The sequence below is a fragment of the Dipteris shenzhenensis genome, chromosome 26, assembly GCF_047967505.1.
Source record: "Dipteris shenzhenensis isolate YYH24624 ecotype China chromosome 26, Dip_SZ_1.0, whole genome shotgun sequence".
In the NCBI taxonomy this organism is placed as follows: domain Eukaryota; kingdom Viridiplantae; phylum Streptophyta; class Polypodiopsida; order Gleicheniales; family Dipteridaceae; genus Dipteris; species Dipteris shenzhenensis.
The window spans coordinates 30,898,750-30,917,015 of record NC_141621.1 but is presented as its reverse complement, the minus strand read 5'-3'; the positions used below and the strand labels follow the sequence as shown (position 1 = coordinate 30,917,015).

Here is an 18,266-nt window from a genome sequence, read left to right as displayed (position 1 = left end):
CTTAAACCCTAGATCCTAAACCCTAAACCCTAGATCTTAAACCCTAAACCCTATAACCTAATGCCTAATTGCTAAACCTTAGACCATAAACCCTAATCCCTAGATCCTAGACCCTAGACTCTAGATCTTAAATCCTAAACCCTAGATCTTAAACCCTAAACCCTATAACCTAATGCCTAATCGCTAAACCTTAGACCCTAAACCCTAATCCCTAGATCCTAGACCCTAGAGTACATTAGGTTGCATCCAACTTGTTCCTTGAGTAGCTTGTTGGGTCTTTGTAGCACCTGTTGCTTGAGCAACATGTTGGAGTGTAACACAATCTCTTTCTAGAATTAAGAAGCAATGTGGATTTAGGCAACAAGCTTAATTTTACTCCAAGGTATTGCTTGAATGATAGGTTCCATGAAACACAACATTCAACAACCCGTTGCTTCATGCAACACAACCTCTTGCTAAAATCAACAGATTTTATTGATTTAAGCAACAAAGGTGTTGCTCAAGCAATAGGTTGGAGAAAGAACCAACATGTCACTTGAGCAATAGGTTGGTATGCAATACAGCCTCGTGCTAGAATCAAAAAATTTAGTTGATTTGATGAATAAGTTGTAACATGTTGCTTGATCAACAGGCAAGCTATTGCAGGTTGGGGTACAATAGAGCCTATTGCTAGAATCAAAATATCTAAGACTTATTGATTTAAGCAATGTCAAGGTGAGTTTTAGATAAGGTGTTTCTTAAGCAACAAAATTCATGATACACAACAAAGAGACAACCTATTGCTTGAGCAACAGGTCAGGGGTGCATCACAACCTCTTGCTTGAATCAAGAGATGTTGTTTCAACAGGTTGGATGCTATAAAAGGTAAAGACAACTTGTTGCCTTCATAATAGGTTGGTACGATATAACATAATGCTCAAATGAGTAAATTTGTTGATTTGAGCAAGAAGTTGTGTTTCCCCAATTTGGTGCTCAAGCAATATGTTGGGTGCACCAAAACCTATTGCTCAAATCAAGGTATTTTACAAATTATTTCTTCTGGTTTTTATTGATTTGAGCAAGAAGTTGTGTTTCCCCAATTTGGTGCTCAAGCAATATGTTGGGTGCACCAAAACCTATTGCTCAAATCAAGGTATTTTACAAATTATTTCTTCTGGTTTAGGGTTTAGCTAGTGTTTGGGCTTTAGGATCTAGGGTTCACAATCTTAGGGTCTAGGGTCTAAGGTCAAGGGTTTAGGGTCTAAAGGTTAGAGTCTAGGGTTAAGGGTTTAGAATCTAGGGTTTAGGGTTTATGCCATTGGCTACCAATCGAGTTAGGGAGGTGCATCGACTACGGAGGTCCCCCACGCACTACCCTCTGCATTCCTCGGATAACCCCAAGGAGGGATATGAGGAGGAGGCTTTAGTTCGCCTATATATATCTTAGGCCACATAGTCGTCCCATGTGCTTATGGAATTTCTCCCAAGCCCACTAGCACATGTCAAGGCGCAAAGGGCCCGAGACCCTTTTGGGCTCTATTTTTCTTGTGTTAGGACCACATGAGGCTTATATTTCACCACCCCTCCTTGGTCCTAAGTTCTAACACTTGTTTGACCTTTTGCCTAAGGGTGCACCAATCACAAAAGACTCTATCATGTAGATTCACAGGTCAGCAAACATAGGCCAATCACGCAGAGATACAATTTGGTGTTACCAATCAAGATCGAAGGTGCACACACATGCAGGCCGCTACCTCTTGTGCATGCATGGCTAATTGTCACCACATAGCTTGCCACCAAGTTAGATAGCTGCAATTGCAGTCAGAGCATTCGTGGGTCACAACTTACCATGGCACGCAGTTGCATTCATTGTACACATGTGTAGTAGAGTAGACACTGCCACCAACCCACCATTGAGCCACCAAAATATTGTAGGTTCACTTAGACAGGTCACAGAGTTCCCCTGTGCAGTCAACACATGCCAGCATCACATATGGTCCCATGGGATTTGCGTGTGCTCTAATACCATGTTGGAAATGCCATTAACTACCACATGCGCCACATGGTGGTCAAGGAGGTGGATCAAGTGTGGGAGTCCCACACACCACCCCATAGCCACACATTGTCCTCCTCATGCCACAAATATTTCGAGGAGGGATTTGAGAGGCGGCTTCACTTAGCCTATATATATCTCAGGTCACAAAGCTGTCCCATGTGCTTATGCAATTTATCCTAAGCCCACTGCCATATGTGAAGGTGCAAAGGGCACGAGGTCATTTCGGCCTCTATTTTTCTTCAATCAATCACTTAGACGAGGGTACCAAGGGGGGTGTTATGACCACACAAGGATTATATTTCAACACCCTCCTTGGTCCTAACACATGTTTGACTTTTTGACTAGGGGTGCACCAATCACAGAAGACTCTTACCAATTAATCACACAGATCTGCAAGTTAGAACACAACGGCTATTCATGCAAAGCCGCAACCAATTTAATGCCGTCAATCAGAGTTAGCAACATACACACTGGTGGGCCGCCACCTCCCGCGCATGTGTCGCGAGTTGTCACCACATAGCTTGCCACCAAGTCAGATCATAGTCAAAGCATGAGCGCATCGCCACTTCACGTGGCATGTAGTTGTATTCATTTTACAAATAGTGCAATGTAGCATGCGCCGTCACCAGTGTACCATCCAATCACCGAAATACTGCATGGTCACAAAGATAGGTCATAGAGTTGCCGTGCGCATACGACATGTCAGTGTCACACAGGGTCCTACAGGTTTCACTGGCACTTTGATAACATGTCGGAATGCCATCGAGGACTGCCACGTGCTCCACATGTTGGTCAGGGAGGTGCATCAGGCGCGGGGGTTGCACACCTCACCCCATAGCCATGAACTATCCTCAAAACCTCGGGTGGGATATGAGGAGGAGGCTTCACTTATCCTACCCATGTGCTTTGTGGGATTTTCTCCCAAGCCCGCTACCATGTGCTAAGGTGCGAAGGGCACAAGGCCCTTTTGGCCTCTATTTATCTTCAATTAATGACTTAGACTAGGCTACCAAGGGGGATGGTTGGGCCACACGAGGCTTATATTTCAACATAGGGTCCATGGTCTTGGGTTTTGGTTTTAGGGTTAAGGATCTAAGATGTAGGGCATAGGGTTTAGGATCTAGGATCAAGGGTTTAAGGTCTAGGGTCTAGGATTTAGAGTCTAGGGTCTAGGGTCTAGAGTTTAGGATGTAAGGTCTACATTAATCTCATAGATACACCTTGCAACAAACTTCTTAACAAAAAGTCTTCACACTTTTAAAATATTGATAAGCTAGCCATGGCCATTATCATTACATAAATAAGAATACAAATTCCAATATTCTAAAATGCTCATTTGGAAAAATCCTAGTGAGAGATGATATTTTGGAAAAGCTTTTAAAAGATAAAGCAAATTAAAGGGAGCATATGCCTTTCATGGTAGACAATGCGAATCTTGTGTGTGGCAATGCGGTTCAATGCAATGAGAAGCTTGTGTAGAAATGGGGTTGAATGGAAATTTAGTTTGATGCAAGGAACACATGTGATTCTATTATATCATTTACTATTGTATAAGTTTGACATGAGATTCATTTATAACATTTACAATTTTCACCCACTATAACGTGGCCCATTCTTGGTTTATGCAACGTCCAAAGAGATTTAGTTTAAACATGGCATAAAAATTGTTTTAAAGATAGGGTCCATGGTCTTGGGCTTAGGATTTTGGGTTTTGGTTTTAGGGTTAAGGATCTAGGATGTAGGGCATAGGGTTTAGGATCTAGGGTTAAGGGTTTAAGGTCTAGGGTCTAGGATTTAGAGTCTAGGGTCTAGGGTATAGAGTTTAGGATGTAAGGTCTACATTAATCTCGTAGATACACCTTGCAATAAACTTCTAAGTCTTCACACTTCTAAAATATTGATAAGCTAGCCATGGCCATTATCATTACATAAATAAGAATACAAATTCCAATATTCTAAAATGCTCATTTGGAAAAATCCTAGTGAGAGATGATATTTTGGAAAAGCTTTTAAAAGATAAAGCAAATTAAAGGGAGCATATGCCTTTCATGGTAGACAATGCGAATCTTGTGTGTGGCAATGCGGTTCAATGCAATGAGAAGCTTGTGTAGAAATGGGGTTGAATGCAAAAACATGCGATGCCTTTAATGAGCTAGTGTGGAAATTTAGTTTGATGCAAGGAACACATGTGATTCTATTATATCATTTACTATTGTATAAGTTTGACATGAGATTCATTTATAACATTTACTATTTTCATCCACTATAATGTGGCCCATTCTTGGTTTATGCAACGTCCAAAGAGATTTAGTTTAAACATGGCATAAAAATTGTTTTAAAGATTCTTGATGGTAAGATCATTATTGCTTGCATGTGATGACCTTGCATGACGTTCAAATCTTGATTTGAGCTTCACTTCTAAAGTGGATATGGATCTTACACTATATTTTAAAAGTGAGACTTGAACTTCATATTGTCCAAATTAAGTGCTTTTATAACGTCAATGCCCTTTACAACTTGAGTTGACTTGACAAGAGCAACTCTTATTTGACACGCCTTTATAACTTGAGAGCTTGAGGAGAACTTGAGTTGCATTGTAGTGTTATGCTTGCTATTGATATTGATTTAAGAGAGAGAAAATAAAGTTTCACAAAAGGAGGAAAAAAACCAACCAATAGAAATGTGCCAAGTGGCTTCATGGGGAACTTGAGGACTAGCTTGTAGACGATAAAGAAATCTACTAACATGCAATGACCTTGCATAATGTTCAAATCTATTGTATTGAGTTTCACTGCCTTTAATGGGTATAGAACTTGTGCTTAAGATGAGCCATAGGTTATCGTACTAATTGCTCATTTGGGAAAATCCTAGTAAGAGATGATGGGGCATTTAAGGAAAACGTTTAAAAAGATGGGGATTCTTGAGGAAATTAAGAAATGGACATCGAAATGTAAGTTGAAACGACCTTTCCAAATTGGAGGGGGGGGAAAAGAAATCGGGCTCCTCCAAAATGTCAAGGGTTTTTTGGCCTACTGTAGGTGCAGGTCTTAGTAAAGGCTTTTCACTAGAAACAAAAATTCAGATTTGTGTATTTTTCTAAATTCTGATAATTTGTTTGGTGAGTCATTTGTTTCTCTCTCTCTCTCTCTCTCTCTCTCTCGTGCTACTCATCCAATTCATCTTCTTTTTTATTTTGGATCTCCAAGGCAGGCCACTTGAACTTTGTTCAGCTTGTTTTTTTCTCTCTGGACGTGACACGTGGGGCACGTGGCGCTACGAACCTCGAGCTTCTGCGAAAATTTGGAAAACGGGTGTGTGTGTGTGTGCAGGAGGGGGTTCCGAAAAGTGTGATTAGGGGGCTGTTTCCATGCACTGGATGCGAGCGACGGGAGGGGGCGGCTGAGCAAGCCTCCGCCACCCAGTGCTTGTTCGATCCAAAAGAGCAAGGGAGCAGTGAACGCGACTGAGGGTGGAAAAAGCGTCCTCACGTGACTTCCTCGTGAGGAGAAAGAAGAGGGGGGGGACGAGGGTCACGTGCTGGGTGACGTGTAACTAGTTGACGTCTTCAATTAAAAAAGATGAACGTCAATTCTTTTCAAATAAAAAGCTTCAGAAGTGGTGGCTATGTCGGACTCGTCACTGTGAAGTAGTTTCTTCTTCTGCTTCAGCTTCAGCTTCCATGGCTTCCCCTGCCTCCCCCTGCTTCCTCCCCATCCCCCCTCACTCCCCCTTCTCCTTCCATAACCTCCCTTATGGTATCTTCCGCCCCTCCCCTTCCTCCCCCCCCCGCCCCGGCGTTGCTATCGGTGACTTCGTCCTCGACCTCAGCGCCCTCGCCTCCTCCGGCCTCTTCCACGGCCCCTTGCTCTCCTCTTCCGATTGCTTCCTCCAGGTCTGTATCAGCTTTTTTGCTCTCGCCGTCCGTAATATGTACTGTGGAGCTCTCATTACTTTGGAGCCGAGATCCACACTTTTGGAAACTGTGACACGGCTGCCATGCTGTGCATGCGGTTTCCAGCGGTTCCTCCTCCCTTAGAGGAGCTCCCCGCGGTTTTACATCCCCACGAGGCCAGCTTCCTGCTTCCCCTGGCAGTGGACTGCCAACCCAGCAGAGTGAAAATTGCTGATTCCAGCCCAGCATTGGAATGCTGGACTGGTGCAGCCTGTCGACGGCTTCAGAAAATGCTACCACCATAAGTCTCAACGTCCTCTCCTGCCAGTGGTGCGCATACAGAGGCAGTTTGAACCGGTTGCAGAGGTGCAACAGGCATGGGATACTCAGCAGCAGACACGGGGGGACATGATCTGGCTCCCAAAGCCTGCTGCTAACGCAGCCGAGTCCCCAGCGTCTAGCGAGACGCGGGGAGCTCCTCTTACGCTGCGTTTTTTCCCGCCTGCGTTTATTGTACACAGCAAACGCCAGTTTCCCACACTTTGCTGACGATCGTGCAATTGTTTCATAAGTAGTCTTAAGCTAGACTGAATTTTGGACGATACAATGCTGTTCCTTCCTTTTTATCATCGCTTGAAAAACGCAGCCAACTCATCGTCATTCCCCGCAGTGAAAGTGTGTCTCAACTCGTGCCGGCACTTAAGCCCGAATTATAAACGTAACTGCACGTGAAATCGCGAGTAAATCGTTATTCACTTTTGCTACATGCGCGATAAGTTAGCTTGATAACACCTTGCTTCATCCGCGCTGCAGCCAACCTTAAATTCGTTTATGGCTATGGGAAGACCCGCTTGGAAAGAGGCACGGTCTACTATTCAGAAGCTTTTGTCAGGTATAAGGCGAGCTTTTCAATATTATTGTTGTGGAGCTTTGCAATTTAATTTTAGAAATTTATCCTGTGCCTCTAGTCGCTGTTTGCTTAATTTTGGTTCTCTCTACTTCAACGATCATTGTTAAGGCTTAATTCAATTAAGAGTAGGAAAACGACACTCTGCATTCAGAAATATTTGTAACGTCGAAGGACTTCACATTCTGATCTCGCCTTTGTAGTGAGATTGTCAAGCGGCTGGTTTGTATCTACCTCTTATCAGAATTCTGCATTATGTGAAATTATAACTCGTATCGAAAACATTGTTCACTCGGGGCTTAGTTATTTCACAGGGAACACTTCACAATTCTATGTTGAAAGGCTGACATGGGCTTGCAAAGGATGCCTATAATGTACAATTTTCATGTTTTAACTAAACATCAGCCTTCCAATATATATATTTTCTTAAAGTAGATGTTATGAAGCTTCCAGTTTGATATTTTGGCAATTCAAAGGTTTCACTCGAATTTTTGACATAGTTTCCTAATTCATTGTCTACAATATTTGTTATTTTTTTAAATAGCTGAAGAGCCTACTTTACGAGATAACTTGGATCTCCAGAAGAAGGCAGTGATTCCTATGGTAAGCTAGTCAGTGGTCTGGGAAATATCCTTATCTACAAGGCGTCTATCAATCTCTGTACAATTTTAGCTGGGAGTCAAAATCTTTGTGATCATGTGTAAATCAGAGCAGAATCTCCTTTCCCTCATAGTTGTACAATGGAGGTCTAGATTTCTGCCTCTTTTGGTGTTAAAAATCTCCCTTTGATTTTTGCAGAGTCAAGTTAAAATGGAGGTGCCAGCAGCCATAGGGGACTATACAGACTTTTTTTCTTCAGAGTACCACACTAGAAATTGCTCAAAAATATTTCGAGGAGAAACTGGCCTTCCACCAAATTGGTTCTTTCCACATCCTGGATCCGTAATGTGTATTCTAGTTTGATCATGGTTAAGATTTGGGCAAGTATAACATCACTAAATTGAGCCTCGAATGGGTAATTCGTGAGAAATACAGACAAAATTGAAAAAGCATCAACTTCCAAGCCTTTCATTCAGAGTCGGCAGTTGTGTTCAAGGCTGGAAGGCAAAAGCAAATATATATAGTCTTAGTTTAAAGTTATGTGTCTAGCATCTTATTCACTTTGCTCTCCTGCTCCAGCTCAATTGACGTAAGGGTTTTGTTATTGTATTGGGAGGCACAGACTGGTAGACTGTGAGTTACATGGTTGGAATACAAGCAAAGAGGGTTTGTACAGAAAATTTATGCAAGGGATATCACAAGGTGTAAGTCTGGACATGACAGACTATAAGGGACCTAGGTAGGGAACATTGACAGTCACAGACAATTGTTAATTAATGATGCCCAATTATAAGGTCTAACAGCTTCTTATCCAATTCTCAGTATCTAGATATGAGATGTCTATTCTACGAGATTTCTGTTTTCTGTATCTAGATACAAGATGCCTGTTCTATTTTGGTGAAGCCTCAACGTCTCCATACAAACTTTGTTTCCCAACATTGGTGTCTATTTCTATCAGCAGTGAGCACCGTCAGGGATGCTGAGATGTAAAACTCGCATGCAATCTTGTAGTCTGGGGACCTAAGATAGGTAGCCCTCCCCTACAAGGGATGCCCCATGCAAACTTATCTCTTAATGATGTGTAATATGTCCATATTGATGCATCCTTAGGCTTCCTCAATTATTGGTCTCGCCTCCCTCTTGGATCCTCTGGACATTTGTTTTCCCTCCCAGAGCCATACCATTAGGAATATTTCTGTGGGGCCTCACAAATGTCAGTTACAAATCGATGACACAAACAAAGTATCTTTCGTCAGAAACACCTAAATTCTACTTCTTTGCTATTGAAATCCAAAAAGGTTTTTTTTTGTAGCAGGATAAGAGAGAAAGGTGTGATAAATATGGGGTTCATTTGTTCGTTTTAGAAAGAATCAAGATGTTTGTTGGAAAATTTTTAGGGTGTGTCAAATCATTGCATCTTTAGTTTTGGTTCCCCTCTCTCTAGAGGTAGATCAAGTGATGGCATACATGGACAGGTTTTGGATTACATGGACAGTTCTTTATTGGTCATAACCTCCTCTTTTTCTTTGCTGAAGTGTTTGGCAAACTGTTTATTTGTTCAGGTTACATTTGCCAGTAGCATACCATGGAAGAGCTTCTTCGGTTGTAATATCAGGAACGAATGTCACTAGACCTCGGTATATTCTGTGCTTAACCTTTTCAGGGAAGTTAGAGGAGGTTTACATTGTGGAGCTCGTGACACTTTGGATCAATGTGATGTTGTCCATGTTGGAATATATTTTAACATGTATCTTTTAAGAGTTTAAGGGCACTGATGTTAGATGGTAACCGGACTGATTGTATGTAGGGGACAGTCTTTTCCACCATCAGCCGATGGAAAGTCTTTGCCATCTTTTGGACCTTCTGCACGCTTAGATTATGAGCTAGAAATGGTGAGGCCAGCTCATCTTTCATTTAGGATGCTTGTAGACGAAGTTAATTATAAAACACACTCCTCTATCTAATACATCTGCCTTAGTTCTTTCATTTCTCACATATCATTGCCTTAGTTCTTTCATTTCTCACATACGAATAATTTCAGCTTGAGTGATGTAGGTTTTCTTGCATAAAATTCATGAAGTAAATGGCTAAGTATGTATGTTTTCTATAAAAAGCTCATGGTTTCAGGAGGCATAGGTATACTTCAATAGACTTTTCTTTTTCTTCTGAATTCTTATGTTACTGCAGGCTTTCTTTGTGGGTCCAGGAAATAATCTGGGATGCCCTATAAATGTGGACAATGCATATGATCACATCTTTGGTTTAGTTCTTATGAATGACTGGAGTGGTGAGAAATTGAAAACTTTGGCTGTCCTCTGTATTTCACAAGCTTGCATGCATTGATTTTCGTCCACGTTTTGGATTGTTCTTTCTTAATATTCTAATTTCTTTCCTTGCCTAAAGAAAGTCAGAATACTAATACTACGAATGAGTCTACAGCTAGGGACATTCAAGCTTGGGAGTCTCAACCTCTTGGACCCTTTTTGGGGAAGAGTTTTGGTGAGTTCAGCTTCAGATTTTTCATTTGGAGTTTTGAATATGCCATACAAATGCTGATACGTGCTTCTCTGGTGCACCTTTTAACGAATCTTTCAGCAACTAGCATCTCACCCTGGATCATAACACTGGAAGCTTTAGAACCCTTCAAATGTGAAGCTCCAAAACAGGTGATCTGGATTTCAGGTGTCTATTCATTCAAGTGTCACTGATTGGTCGGGGCTATATTGTTATTTTCTCTTTGTTTGTGATCTGTGTCATAGTGCTGACTGCAGGATCCACCTTGTTTGCCTTACCTGAGAGAACCCGGCCGTTTTACATATGACATTCCAATTGAGGTTTGTCAATGTGTTTCTGTTTGGATACGCATACAAATAATCGGAGTTTCTTTTACTTTTTCCATCTGTAGGTAGAATGTCTACAGGACATTCTGTGATCTATAATGAAACATTTGTTGTATCATGTCCTTGGCATTGTTTTCTGCTTTTAGGTTGCGATCAGACCAGAAGGAGAAGACAAAGCATCTGTTGTGTGCCAGAGCAATTTCAAGTTCTTGTAAGTACTTAGAGCCACTTTTAATGTGGTTGCTCCATTTCATTTTCAAAGGAAAAAAATAATACAAATTGTTTAGCTATGCAATTCATTGGAAGATAGGCACCTCACTTTGATAATGATAGACTTTAGGAGTTGAATCTGACACTCAGCTGTTCAGGCTTGCGGAGTCTTTCTGCATCTCACGTTAAAGTTCTGATTTAGCATGCAATCTTCCTTTTCGTGAACTTGGAAAATTCTAGAATTCAGATTTCATAGTGATTAAACTGTGTACTCAAGCTTTGTGTTTGTAGTATTGATCAAATTGCCAAGCAAAAGGATTCATCCTGTAACAATGTTGAGCTGTGACTCTAGGTGTCAATCAGACCCCCACACATGAGCCCCTATATGAAGAGGACAGGGGCCAAGACGCCCACACTAGCATTAGGGTTTGGGGCTTCCAAAAGGGAAGTACAATATCTGCCACATGGGCAAAAACCTTCCTAATTGAAAACAATATACTTGTTGCTGTGTCAGGTTTCCTGAATCTCCAAAGCTTCTCCTTTTCCACTCTCGGTCCACTTGGTGGTAAAAAGCTGTAGTGAAATGTCGATGTAGTCATCTAGACTAATTGATAAAACTTCTGACCAGCTCTTGCTTGTAGCCTGCTAGATCATATACAATAGTATCCACCTGAAAATCTATATTTAATTGTTTATATGAGTCTGTATCAATGTGACAGCCTACAACTAGAGTAAGTCATATCTACTCCAGATCATGGATGAATCTTATTATCAAGAAAGTAATAAATGCTTGAATGCAATGTTTTAGGGATGCTTTGGGGTTAGTTTCAGCATTGGTTTTTTCAACATGTCCATTGTCTTTCCATGCCTGGAAGAACATCCAACTTGTAAATTTGGATAATTTTTGTAAAATTTTCCCTTAGCAGTATCCTTTGTGCTTTTGTGCAGATACTGGACAATTGTACAGCAACTTGTGCATCATACTGTCAATGGTTGCAATTTAAGACCAGGGGATCTGTTGGCAAGTGGAACTATCAGTGGACCAGTAAGTGCAGCCCCTTTGCAGATTCAAAAACAGAAAACTTTTTCTTTGTTTTGGGAATATTGAATATCTAGATAGAGTATCTAAGAAAATTTGGCTCTGCCAGGGTATCCATAGGCGTTGAACCACAGTAGAACTGTTGTAAGATGGTCTATGAATCTCCGAATTTTTCCTTGCATCAACTTCAGGTCCAGAGACCACACCAGATTCCCCTATTTGCAGACTTCTTTTCTTTTCTTCATCTGCTAGAACTGTTATTTTTTATGTTCACCACAATTTTTCTTGGAAGATCAGTGCTTCCATTGGAGGGAGGGAGTGGTCTTTGATGGTTTGCTGCTGGGCTGCCTCTACCATTGTTTAACATGGGAAGCCAAGTTGGGCCAACTAGTGTAACCAGAATCTAGGCCTTCTTGGCTTGAGAGGTACCTGATTGACAAGCATTTATCTGCACTAACTTGGATTAGCCTCCGAAGTGGCCTAAATTTTGTGCCTTGGTCATTCAATCAACAGGACACATGTTGTGGCATGTGCAAAGACTTGTACTTGGCATCCCGTTGTGCTTAAGATCCCCAGGACAGATGTAAGTAGATGGCATTCCAATAACATTCCCAAAATGTCTGGGTGTGTATTAGGAGGCCTCATCCATCCATTCATTGTTTGGAATTGTGTTCCTGTACAGTCCCTTGGAGCTCGTTCTTACAATTATAATGGGATCTTTGGATTGGTTTCTTTGCTTCTCAGTAACCTTTCTTGTTTTCTATCTTGACAGTCATTAGCACGGTGTAGCATCTTTGCCTAAGCCATAATGCCTTAACTTTTTAACTTGAGTGTCATGTGCATGGTGTACCTAGGGTTGGATAACAGGTGAACGTGGGTTACAGGATAGCATAGGGCTGGATGGCTATTTTTAGCCGAGATTGCTATATATAGTGATTGATTCATATATAGTGCTTGCTTTATATGGAGGGAGCTATTCACAGCATTGTGCTGTCTATAGCGGGTTTCCTTCTATATAGAGGGAGGGCCAGTGCTATTGTGTAGATCAGTTGAGCGCTCCTCAACTGATATATTGGGGCTTGGACCCAGGCCATCTACATGACGGATCATAGGTGGTGTATCGAAGGTCCTCTGGACGGGCTTAGGTGGTATGGGACGCCTGGGTTAGATACGGGCCTATGGATGAGTCGAGCTGTAGCCCACGTGCTCGGGGGTGGTGGGGAGAATCGAGGCACCTGTGCTATGATTGTGGTTGTATTGAGGACGAGATTCTAGGTCAGTGATAGGGTCAGATCCTGCGGGGTCATGTCATCTGGTATCAGAGCTGTCCTATCACGATTGAATTCAACGCGAGGTATGTAGAGAAGATGTCTTCCAGGTACGCTTTTTGAGATTGCTCTTGCAAATCTGAATTTCCGCTCATGTATGGGCTGAATCGTTGGCTGATGATGTGCGCTCATGATTGGGAGAGTTGTGGAAGAAATAGAAGTCCATAGGCTGTGTGCTCTCTCTCGGTTGCTACGTGTTTGGAAATCGTGATTCCCTGAGAAGGGTAGGCGATGAGAAGACTTGATGCTTTCAGCAAGAGATATGAGGATGGATCGTTTCAGACCTATAACTACCCACGCTTGGGTTGTTGATGTGATTGGCTGTGTGGGGACACGTGAGAGTGGGCTGGTTAGGGAAAGAATTCGCTCTGGGTTCTCAAGGATGAGATTCCTACCCTAGAGACCTAGATTTTCTGCAGTTGAGAAGTAGGAGGAAAGAGAGCGTTCATAAGCCTAGAAAACGGCTTGTCTAGGAAATTCGGGCATCAGAGATAGGGGCGATATGATTGGGGCAGGCCCTTGGCTTTGGGAAGGAGCGTATGGCCTGATTTTAGTGCGTTTTGACTATTTTTGGCTGGCTGGAGAAAAGCGGGACAGGATCTATTAAAAGCGAGACTGTTTCTTTGGTTAAAAAGCAGATTGCTTTTTTGTTTTTCTCTAGCAAGGAAAGCACTTGCTCTAAATCAAGCACCCACCCTAAATTCGCCTAGCTTTTGTTGGCCCTTAATGGCTATTTATATACCCGAGATTTCTCTCTCTTTCTCACTTCAGCACTTCAGCGCATGAAGGCGAATTTCTCACCCTCTTTCCGTCTGAGATCAGCCTATCAGATTCCGCCATCGTTCTTGCTGTCCTCTACTCGCCTTCTTCCTTGATTCCACGCAGCACCAGATTCCCTTTTGTTAGTGTGAAGAGCACACGTTTGGACACAGCTGCTTTTCTTCTAGTCTCTCTCCCGTGTGAGATATTTTCCAGCCATGGAAGGACATGAAAGTAATGAAACACTTACGTTGGATTACTATTTTATTGAGATGGAGGACGAGGCTACATCGGAGATTATTCCTTGTAGATGTCATGACCTGCTACGAGAGATGGATTCCTTGATGGATGAACTCTGGGCAGCTCTTCACTACTATAAAACCCCTCAGTACCAGAAATATATTGAAGAAGGCTCATGCTGTTGCAAATGTAGACAGCTTGTTTTAGAGTCTTTATACCGCTTCCGTGCTATTGAGAAGCGATGAAGAGGTTGACATCCTCAGTTTTGACCGACACCCAATTATTTTTGGCTGGATCTTTTGAACCACGTTTGGTTCAAGAAGCTCCCCAATTTTGTATGAATTGCAAACTGTCTTGTTATTAAATTGACCAAGTTTTGGTTAATTTGGGTTTGATTTGTAACTAGTGGCATTTATAATTTGATTGGTTTTTTCAAATTATATAATGTGTACTTTTGTTCCAAAGGAATACCTAATTGTTCTGCGATGGAAAGTCTGTCATGTATTTCAACCCAAGAATTTGAATTACAAGGGTATTGTGTTGAGGGATTTTCAGAATCCTAAGTAATTCAGGACATTAGGGTTGATAGAAATTGCAACCCAAAAATTGACCTCGAGGGGTTCAATTGACAGGGTTGTTCGAACAATGATTCCTCGATCTCAACCTAAGATTTTGAGTTCAAGGATACTCAATAGATAAGGTTGATAGAATCATTAACCTTTAGGTACGGATTTTTCCATGCTTGGGTACGGATATGTCAACGAAATTAACTCTGTGGATTCAGGCGTTATTCGATTTCTCGAGGAGAATTCTCGACGATATGTAACCTTGCTTAGATTGAGAGATTTACTTTCCTTGGGTTAGTTATCAAAGATTGTGGCTTTGGCCTTAGATTTTCTTTGATTTAAATCTCATGGAAAGTTTCGCACACTCAAATTGATAGTCAAAGTATAGTTATTGGCATTGACTCATCTTCACAGAGAGTTTTCGGGCTTTCTGGTGAACTCAGAAGTGAGTTCTTAGAGGAAGGGGAGTATGTCATGTGCATGGTGTACCTAGGGTTGGATAGCAGGTGAACGTGGGTTACAGGATAGCATAGGGCTGGATGGCTATTTTTAGCCGAGATTGCTATATATAGTGATTGATTCATATATAGTGCTCGCTTTATATGGAGGGAGCTATTCACAGCATTGTGCTGTCTATAGCGGGTTTCCTTCTATATAGAGGGAGGGCCAGTGCTATTGTGTAGATCAGTTGAGCGCTCCTCAACTGATGGATGGGGCTTGGACCCAGGCCGGGACTCTAGCCATCTACATGGCGGATCATAGGTGGTGAATCGAAGGTCCTCTGGACGGGCTTAGGTGGTATGGGACGCCTGGGTTAGATACGGGCCTATGGATGAGTCGAGCTGTAGCCCATGTGCTCGGGGGTGGTCGGGAGGATCGAGGCACCTGCGCTATGATTCTGGTTGTATTGAGGACGAGATTCTAGGTGAGTGATAGGGTCAGATCTTGCGGGGTCGTGTCATTGAGGTAATGGACAGCTTATTCTTGAGTACTGATGAGATCATAGGCATTGTGTTGCTTAGTGCGTAGCTACCTTAATTACTACCATGTTTGGTCTCCCATGTGAATAAAATAAAATCTCTATTCTGCGCGCACGTGTGTGTAAGGAGGTCTCTAATGGAATAGAGACCATGTGCTATATCTAACCAATAGTTTGAGTCTATATATTGGCATGAGAGCTAGCTCAATGCTTTCTTGGGCTTCTGTTGTATGGGTCATAGAGGTCCGAGCCATGGATTTTCTTATGATTTTCAGCACTAAGCAGCTTTATGGCTAGGTGATCCAACCTGTGGTTTGATTTGTCGATTGGTGACAGAGAATTATTTTATGCCATAGACCTGATACCAGAGCACGAGTTCTACTGAGGCAGTGTGACTCATATAATTGTTTTATGGATCATCCAGTTTATATTCTTCCTTCTGATATTCTTGGAATATTCTATTCTTACTGTTTGGTGCACTGAAGGATCTGATAATTTGTGCTTGATGTTACCTTTCATAATTGACATGATTGATCCACTCTCTTTAATGCTTTTCTGGCTGATTCAGTGAATTGATGTGTTTCTGATTTCGAGTGCATGTAAACCAAAATTTTCATTGGTGGCCTGCTTGGTCTCTAAGACTTTTAAACTTACGTTATGTTTTGATCAAGTACAGGAAAAAAGTAGCGTTGGCTGTTTGCTTGAACAGTCTTGGAATGGTACAGAAGATGTAATCCTTGAACATGGTGGAACTCGGAGGTTTCTTAAAGATGGCGATGATGTTATTTTCTCTGGTTCTTGTAAGGTAATTATGTGCGCGGTGGAGATTTCTTTGTTGCCTTTTTTGCAAATTGAGTCCATATGCTTTACAAACACTATGAATAATTTTCCTTCTCGCTTCTCATGGGATTCTTTGTTTGGTCTAGGGAGATGGCTTTTTGGTGGGTTTTGGCACATGCAGTGGGAAGGTGCTTCCTTCAAAGGTATAACACTGCACTTGGGTGTTCCAAAGGGAACATAATTTGAATCAAACGATTTTGGAGACGAACAAATTCATGAAGGCGGCATTGAATTTGGTGGGAAGAAGGGATATACTAGCCTTATTAGTCATAAATCATTTGGTATAGGGAAGCCTCGCTTAGAATTTCCCACCAGGTCAACAATCGGATTGAAATGGAAAAAGTAAAATAATATTTGAGTATGTACACCTTTTCAACTTGGCAAAAACATGAAAGCTAGCTACGAAGTGTGCATGTGTCTTTCAGACTGGTCCTTTCAATTGAATTGCATTAATTATGAGAAAGGGACGAGGGGAGGGGTGGGAAAGGCAAGGGGCAAAGGGGTTGGAAAGAGGAGTGATTATTGAGGACGCCCCTCCCCTCTTACTATGAGGGAAAGAAATTTAAACCCATTCTTATGTTTTTCACAACATCATGATATAGCCTAGTGGAACGACCCTAATGTCCTGGATGAACAAAGATCCATCTCTAAAAGTGACTCATCAATATCTTGTCAAGTTTGATAGTCTGCGATGTTCCTATGGAGATGGAAGGACTTTTTTTGTACAACCCAGTAACAGTCCCCACCAAAATCTGCTATCTCTACTGAGCAATGATGCACCCTACGCAAGCAAACCCTGATTTCATTTGCTACTGCAGTCTGCTGTACACATGCCACTCTATTTCAGCTCCTATTCCAGCTTTTATTCATTCTTTGATGCATTTGGCAACCTTCTCAACGTCTTCCACCTAGGAGGCTTCCTGAACGTGCTATAGACCTTGTTCCAGGGTCTTCCCTTCTCAATATGCCTCAGCTCCCTTCAGATTAGGAAACCAAGAGGCAGCTCTAGAAAATTTTAATTCTTGGCTCCATCAAGCCTCCTGCTCTTCGTATGCAACCCTTGTTATCTTGGTCCCTAAATTTGATGGGTCTTATAGATCCTGTTTTGATAATTGGGCTTTGAATGCGATCACTGTAAGGTACAAGTATGTTGCATTGAAACAACTCCAAGGAGCGAACCGTCTTCACCAAGCTGGATCTCAAAAGTGGTTGCCTTTGGACACTTGAACTTCAAAACATGGCAAGGACTCTGTGAATGGATGGTCCTACCTTTTAGAGTCAACAATGGTCCAACACATTCATGAGGGGCATTAATGACACTTCACCCCTTTTGACAAGTTTATCATCATCTACATAGATGATATCCTCATGGAACTCTTTTTAGGCCATGAGCCTATGCTGAAAGTGTGTGGCATGTAGTATTGATGCTAGAGCTGCTGATCTCTGCATCATTGACACGGCCCAGCACTCCTGAAACCTCTGATCTGCAAGCAAACACAAGAACACACACAACGTGAGAAAACTGAGCAGGCTGCTCACCACCCAACCATGACATCTACGGGATGTGATCCCGAATGAGGAGATGTCCCCTCCGAGCCACGAGCTGAGCTATTGGCACGAACTCCCAACCAGATCCAGACCAGCCTGGTGTCCCATACCACTAGGTGGCGCTGTGAAGCTTGGGATCTGCTACTGGGCCTTGGGCTACGCTATGATGTAGGCGCGCGTCCGGGACTCAATCCAGGATCAGACCTAGCACCTGGGAACGAAACTTGCTCCCATCGGCTCCTCTGAGAACTGAACCTCTGGGCCCCTTTTATAGACTCGGGCCCCAAGCGCCAAAAATAGTGAAGACCTCTAACTGGTTCGTATCCTTGCCACTCAACCCGAGAATCAAGCGTGCCTAACTCTAAGCCTCCCCAGGCTACCTGAGCTAGTCTCGTGTACCCAGTACACATCAGATACCAATCCGTGCACATGACATACTTCCCCTCCTCTAAGAACTCACTCTTGAGTTCGCTAAAAAACCCG

General features: G+C 42.3%; 1 protein-coding gene across 2 annotated transcripts; it reads left to right on the top strand.

Annotated features, from left to right (window-relative positions):
- The first annotated feature begins 5,676 nt into the window (after positions 1–5,676).
- Positions 5,677–16,637, top strand: LOC147884950 (fumarylacetoacetase). Of its 2 annotated transcripts, none has more exons than XM_087397374.1 (14): positions 5,677–5,927; positions 6,741–6,819; positions 7,379–7,437; positions 7,633–7,754; positions 8,997–9,071; positions 9,242–9,326; positions 9,622–9,721; positions 9,874–9,933; positions 10,030–10,100; positions 10,206–10,268; positions 10,421–10,485; positions 11,433–11,529; positions 16,072–16,200; positions 16,326–16,637. In XM_087397374.1, exons 1-14 carry the CDS (start codon positions 5,715–5,717, stop codon positions 16,419–16,421), a joined length of 1,314 nt encoding a protein of 437 aa, XP_087253500.1. In that variant the 5' UTR covers positions 5,677–5,714; the 3' UTR covers positions 16,422–16,637. The 2 variants fall into 2 exon arrangements, with proteins under 2 accessions (XP_087253500.1, XP_087253502.1); XM_087397376.1 differs by having other exon boundaries at positions 5,681–5,927; positions 16,322–16,637.
- Positions 16,638–18,266: the final 1,629 nt, after the last annotated feature.